Source organism: Sesamum indicum, unplaced genomic scaffold, assembly GCF_000512975.1.
Source record: "Sesamum indicum cultivar Zhongzhi No. 13 unplaced genomic scaffold, S_indicum_v1.0 scaffold00380, whole genome shotgun sequence".
NCBI classification, from domain to species: Eukaryota; Viridiplantae; Streptophyta; class Magnoliopsida; order Lamiales; family Pedaliaceae; genus Sesamum; species Sesamum indicum.
In genome coordinates, this window is record NW_011628272.1 from 9,027 (window position 1) to 16,145 (window position 7,119).

At 33.1% G+C, this 7,119-nt stretch overlaps 1 protein-coding gene across 4 annotated transcripts; it reads left to right on the plus strand.

The window, feature by feature from the left end:
* The first annotated feature begins 562 nt into the window (after window positions 1-562).
* On the plus strand, window positions 563-4,658 carry LOC105180174. 4 transcript variants are annotated; one of them, XR_849486.2, is made up of 3 exons: window positions 563-818; window positions 949-1,092; window positions 4,508-4,618. XR_849486.2 is itself a non-coding variant. In XM_020691597.1 (3 exons), exons 1-3 carry the CDS (start codon window positions 630-632, stop codon window positions 4,616-4,618), a joined length of 384 nt encoding a protein of 127 aa, XP_020547256.1. In that variant the 5' UTR covers window positions 563-629; the 3' UTR covers window positions 4,619-4,658. The 4 variants fall into 4 exon arrangements, 2 of the variants coding, with proteins under 2 accessions (XP_020547256.1, XP_011102139.2); XR_849487.2 differs by lacking the exon at window positions 4,508-4,618 and adding an exon at window positions 3,507-4,078; XM_020691597.1 differs by having other exon boundaries at window positions 4,568-4,658.
* The last annotated feature ends 2,461 nt before the right edge of the window (window positions 4,659-7,119 follow it).

Consider the following 7,119-nt stretch of genomic DNA (forward strand, 5'->3'; position numbering starts at 1 on the left):
AAAATCGTTTGATATAGTTGCCCAATGAAAAATTCGATTAGGCTTGTACAAATCAATTTTATTATTTTATTGATAATTTTAATGAATTCAAAAGTGTCAATTGATTTTTCTATTCCAAAATATTTGAGAGTGATAAATTTTGTGGTGGCAATGAACCAATTAGTTTGTTTGTATAACTTTATTATAATTGCAATTAATTTCAAACTTAAAATACTAGAGTCCAGGTAACTGATATTAATTCATACCTATCCTTATATTCCACACCATTAATTACATTAATTCATACCTATCACATATATCACAATAGATCCTTTGTTTAAAATGTTGTCGAATTTCAACAAAAATCCCAAAATGATTGAAACTCCAAAGAAGGTATATATGACTAATTTTTTTTTATTTTGGAGAATCTGATTAGAAAATAATTTATTAAATTGTATTTATAGGTAGCTTGAATATTTATATTTCTTTCTAAAAATGCTTCTTGACTAAGTATTACAATAATATTATTTAAAAATAAACTAAAAACGAAGAAATTAACAGGAAAATATCATGAGAAAAAGACAAAATGTAACTTCCATGCCTTCTGCTACCTCGTGTCGAGCTTTGCGGTTCAAGAAACAAACACATATATGCACAACATCACTCACACACTCTCACTCAACACACAATCACACTTCACGTTTACTCAAACCTTTTCTCCCTTAACACAGTTATTGCATAACACTATTCAAGTCCATAGAGTACTGAGAGCGGAAAGCACTAGGAACATTACCTCTGACTCCTTAAACGGTCGAGAAATGGCAGAAAACTCCAAAAACGTAAGATGAATTTTACACATGCAACTCCATTCTCCATTTTCTCAAGCATTTGATTCTTTTTTTTTTCTTGTTTAACCCTTATTTCCGAATCGAGTTGTTAATTCATCGTAGTCGTATGATTTACCAACAGAATTCTTCAAGAACGTATATCGAAGATTTTGGCTGTGTAATTTTGTCTGCACCGAATTCAAATTCACCCTATGAAGATTCCGGTGATGTGCTATCACAAGATCCCATCTCTTGTACTCTGTCGGCAAGTTTAATTGAGCCTCAGGTATATAATTAATTGTTTTTCTTTTTTCTCTACATTTTGTTTTTAATTACTTTCCTTTCCTATCAAAGTTTTGAAAAATAAATATTAAATTTTGAATATTTTAAGAGATTTTTTCCTATAATTAGGGTTCAACAAGAGATTCAACTTTAATTTAAGTTTGTAAATTCTTTCATTAGCTTCAACGTGCTCAACTTGCTACAAACCTCTCTTGCTCTCACTCTTAGATGCTCTATTTTGTGTCAAGAAGTACCCTTGCTACCTTTTGTTATATCTCCAAATTGAGCTTCTTAATTCCCTTTAAAACAATGCTTGCACTCAGATCTTTTCACCTTAAAACTCAGCGACTCAAGGTTCATAATTTTTTCCAAGACTAGCATGTCTAGCCCCAAAAAGACTTGTTCAGGATCAGCCCAATATTATTCATGGCCGATTTTGAGGTGGTTATGGGCCTTTAAATGAGGCCCAAATGCATCCATCTTTAAACTCTAGTCAAGATCATGAATTAGCCCCATTGAGACATGGGCCAGGCTCAGACGAGGCCTGATTGTGCCTATTTTTTTTTATTGAAATTGAGATACTTTTTTGAATGAACTTAAATAATTTATGATTTTATTTTAAAATAAATAAATAAATAATCAAACAAAATAAAAATATTATAATGAAAAAGAGACTAATTAAGACCACATAATTAAGTTAAATAACAATTTAACTAACAAGCTAACAATAATGAACCTAAGGAATAACAAGCCCAAAAAAGATTTAAAATAAACTTTTAAAAAATAACAATCAGTATTAGTGAATTGATGTAGTAATTTAAAAAAAGAACTAATAAAGATAAAAGTTTTTAGAGTTTCAAAAGTATAAAAAAATTCGAATAATTTACCTAAAAGAATAAAATAAAAAATATATGACAGGTATTATTAAAAAAAAGTTATTGGCCCTGGCTAGACCAGCCCACTAGCTTCACCTAGGATTAGGAGATCTTGGGTCACTAGGCTGGGCCTACCCATATATCGATATCTACAATCCGCTTCGGACTAGTCCTGAATGGACCTACCCACTTATTTTTATTGTGTCAATCCGATCCTAGGTTGGGTCCCTCTTCATCTCGACCCATCATGCATCGAGATCAACGAGCGGCAACCATATGTGTAGTCCACCATCATTGAATTAACATTAGTTTGACGAAGGTTTCTCAATTACAAGATATGATGCGAGATCCTTGTGACCAATAAAACTAAAATAATACTAATTCTAAATTTATGGGATGCAAAAATATGAATTTTGTATGCACATATGAAGAAAAATAGTTGAACACATTTCATATATCAATATCTAATATTATTGACTGTTGAATGATGATAATTTATTTAAGAAACCAAAAACGATTGTTGTATCTCTTTGCCTTGAAACTTGAAGATTTGATTAGTAAAATAATTCATATTTAAGACGTCGTAGGGAGAACATCCCAAATTCGGATATCTACTTGGCCAACTCTCTATTTTGAAAAACATTCGGATATCTACTTGGCAAAACTCTCTATTTTGAAAAACATAAATGATGAGGGTATTGTGTAGAAAATAGAATATCACAAAGGATTTAGGAGAAGCATCAAGAGGAAAAAGGTGAAAATTTTTTGTGGTAACGATAAGAGTACAAAAGGAGGAGAAAAAAGTAAATAAATAAATAAAATTAAAATTGAGAAAAAATAAATAGTCATAAGAAAATATTTTTGTGACCCCAACTTATAGTACTAACTATCATGGCTCATAGTTAAAAATCATATTCTCCCAACGGTTTAATATTCTAAATTACATTAATGAAGAAGAGAAGACATGAACTAGGATATCTTCCATAATTATATACTATTTTTTGTATTTACTCTGATATGTTGATAAAAAAAATGCTTTGCCTTCCATGTTTGGAAGCCACAAAAGTAATTGATTGTTGCAACTATTATACATTCTCTCTTATCACCGCACACATGTTTTTTATTTTTTATTTTTTTTCATAAGTCTTTCAGTGCACAACTATTAGTTTGCCACGTAATGAGTTGGAAGGCATTCATTCCCTTATATTATCCTATCTTGGGACCAAATTAGATCTCTTGGTATGTTATTTTCCATACTTAAAGCAATAAATATTTTTTCTAGTAGTTTTGGTTTCGGTTCTAGATCCATCTATCTATTCTCTATATCTTTCTCAATATGCAACTATTTTTCATATCCAAAGTACATTTTCTTTAAAAACACATATTCACTATTATCTTAGTTAAACTTACATGATTAAACCTTTCAACCTGTCCAACAACAGAAATTTGGTTAATATAGAAACAGGTAATAAGTAGCATCTCAATATCCATGATTTTTAATCTCTCAATAACAAGTTGAAGAGAAATTCAAACTCTTACAAAGGTTTAGTTAGCATTGAAGACTGTCAACAACATCATCACCCATGACCAAGATTGGAAGTGGTACAAGTTGAAAGTGCCATTTACTCTACTTGAGAGAGAACCTTTGTCACGAAGTATTTCATGTGGATTTGGAATGAAAGATATCAACTAACAAAGGCAGCAACGCATCGATCCCGACATGGACATACAAATGGTGGTGCAGCATGTCATTATGGGTCATGACTAATGCTAAATTTATGCAGCATGGTGATGATACAATTTGTGATGAAGGTGTTAGTAACCAAAATCTAATGTGGCCAAATTGGAGAGTCGCAATGTTGAAACAACTAAATTGGCATGCACGTAGGGTGGTAAGTATACTAGCAATGTGGTTGTGGGGAACCGAAGATTATTAAATGACTATCAAATCTATCCATATTGATGGTGGTGGGTTCCAAGATATAAAACATAGAGGCAAATTTTGCACAGAGCTATGCAGTTATGTGGTTCTTGATTCAGGACGTTGTCATCCATATTGAATGTAATAGTTATAACCATTGGTGAGATGATGGTACAAATAAAAAAAGGCATACTGGCAACCTATGTGAACTCTTTTAGGCTGAAAAAGACATTTTATGCATTGATAATTAATGTTAGAGGTCTGCAAACAAGTGGTTGGAAAATTCTTACCCGTACCAGGTTTGGCCAAACCAAATCAATCAAAAAACAAGTGTATCACACTTTCTATATGATTATTCACTTTCCCTAAACTGTCCATCAATCACACGACAAGTGTATTGCACTTGCCATATAATTAGTTTAGGTTTGGCCAAACCAGGTCCGGGCTAGAATTTCTCCATGTGTTTCAGCGAACCTCATATGATGAGGATCATTTAATTAAAACGACTTGGCATTTGGTTTGTGAAGCAATAGATCTTCAACAATTTTTAAGGTTTCTAGCAGCCTGCAATTAAACCTTCAATATCAATACTTTTGTTGCAATTGATGAATAACTGATTGTAGGTCAACAAATAATTGCAATGGCATCTAAATGCTAGTGTTGTTTACATATGACGATTATAGCAAAGTGTTCTTTCGGAGTCAAGGTGCAAAAGTGCGGGAATTCTTTGCTAGTTTTTTTCAGCTGTAGCTTCTAGTTGCAGATTTGGCAATAATGATGGTTCGCCATTAATGGAAGTCGACAACAACCTCCTTGATTGAGGGACATATACATAACTTTGTATCATTGTCGACAACAACCTCCTTGATTGAGGGACATATACATAACTTTGTATCATTGTTTGTTCTATGGTTTGCTTTGATGACGTGAAACAAACCAAGCAGCATGATCATCTGTACCAGACTGAAACAATCATCTTGAAGGTGCATCACCAGTTATAATTGTTGCCAATGGAAGTGTATCTAAAAAGGATAGGTGATCTAAATGTTGATGACACATTGGTGTGCTTCCTATGCCAACTTCCTGCCGCGGTGCATCTTACGAGAACCTTGTGGGCGGGAGCATGCACGGGTCTACACAGTACAGTTATAATTGTTGCCAATGCAAGTGTATCTAAAAAGGATAGGTGATCTAAATGTTGATGACACATTGGTGTGCTTCCTATGCCAACTTCCTGCCGCGGTGCATCTTACGAGAACCTTGTGGGCGGGAGCATGCACGGGTCTACACAGTAGTCAAGGAGATCTAGTGCTTGCAATTTTTAGTATTTACATTATCACATAATCATTTTATCAAGATTTGGAATTCGTTGAAGCACATTCCTTCAAGAGGATCTACATAGAATCGATGTTGAAAATATTTTCGTATTGACGAAGTCCCAACACAGAGACAACTAATGGTTGCTGCATATTCTGTCAAAAAATAATGCAATCAAAAGAAGATGGAAATATAATTGTTTTGAACAGTTTTAGGGAAGGGGATAATGTGGTGGATCTCCTGACAAATGAAGCATGTGACAGGAAGCAAATTACGTATTTCAGGGAATGAGATATCTATACCACTTAAAATATCTATCTACTTAGACATGTTATTGCCCCAACTTTTTCTTTAAATGATTTACAAGGGAGTAGTACTCCTAGTTTTGAGCCCAGGATAATGGCATTTTTTTCCCGATCATCAATAAATGGGTAAGGGTCTTGCCTAAATGTTGAGTGTTCAATCATTTCTCAACAAATAAAGCTTGTTAGTATTACCTTAAGTTTGTTCAACCTCATTACAATAAAATAGTAGAGCCTTTAGAATCTTTCACTCATAAAAATCTTCATAGATCTTCCAACCGTATCACCAATTTGCAAGCACATTCTAATAGATATTAAGAAACATAAGATTTTTTTACTCCATATCGATTCTTCTCCTGGTGATTTAAACTCCAATTAGCTTTGAGATTAAGAAAATGACTCTTAGAACGAAAATAAGTTTTATACAATATATTTGGCTTGCTTTAGAAATATAAACATCATGAAGCTAAAATAGTGTTTGCATCATTCACAACAAACTCAGTTGGTTTTCCAAAGAAATACCTTTTTCTTTTATACAACCTCTTACACTCAAATGATTAATGAAAAGTGGCAACATCTCATGTTCATAGTATTTTTTGTATTATGAACTCTGCAAAATATCTTCTCTATTTTTTAAACATCATTTTTAATTTTTTAAACACAATGATTACAGATTTTTATGGAACATGTCACGCCTCGAGCAAGCGAGCCCGTTGGACATAAGAATTGCCTCCAAACTCACTCTGTGCATCCTAAAGTACGGTAATCATGACTTACCGAAAAGGAATATAAAATGGATGTGCTTGAGTTCTTTGGTCAATGCTGATTTGTTTCTTATCTTATTAGATTCTAATATATGTGGAATGGGACATCACAATCACCGCTCATTTAGGATGTGATGTTCTCATCATGCAGTGAATTACGGAATGATCGATCGTTAGGTATCAGGATTCTGGAGGCGACTCTCGTGAATGTAGCATTTTATCCTGTAGGTTTAAGAGGTGGCTCCCCAAGCACATCGCACTTTGTCCCCAATAACACTTAGCTTACGACTCTGCTTGGAGATCGCTTTGATATCATTAGGTCACAACTTGGACACACATAGATCATTGGACACGAGAATTGCCTCAAACCCACTGAATTCATCCTGAAAATTCATTATGACAACTAACCGAAAAGTTTATTCAGTGGATGCACTTGAGTTATTTCGCCAATGCTTATGTTGCTTATCATTTTAATCCGTAATCCTTGTGGGACAAGGTACCATAGAGCACGTATACTGTTTTCACCTTTATCTATTGTTGTCGTGTAAATTCTCACTATTAAGACTTCATATTTTTTTATTTATTTTCATGCCTTTTATTTTTCATATTATGCTGATCTTATTTATTTTTCACATGCACATAATCCTTCATACGTCATCAAAAGGTACTAAGTACTTATTCTATTTACTAAATCTACCACTTTAAAGTCTAAAAGTGCTAAAAAAAAGGATATAATATAATCCTTACAATGACAATTATGAGCATAAAAAATTATTTGCTACATTAAATATTAGAACAATTTTTTGGTGGTTACTTGATCTCATTAATTCTACTTGAGAAAAGAGATTTGTT

Bases quoted from the DNA above. Each gene is read 5' to 3' on its own strand.
- LOC105180174 (XM_011103837.2), top strand. From the start codon at position 630: ATGCACAACATCACTCACACACTCTCACTCAACACACAATCACACTTC. The intron at 819-948 runs GTAAGATGAATT...ATTTACCAACAG, and splicing joins TGGCAGAAAACTCCAAAAAC to AATTCTTCAAGAACGTATAT. The intron at 1,093-3,512 runs GTATATAATTAA...ACAAAGGTTTAG, and splicing joins CAAGTTTAATTGAGCCTCAG to TTAGCATTGAAGACTGTCAA.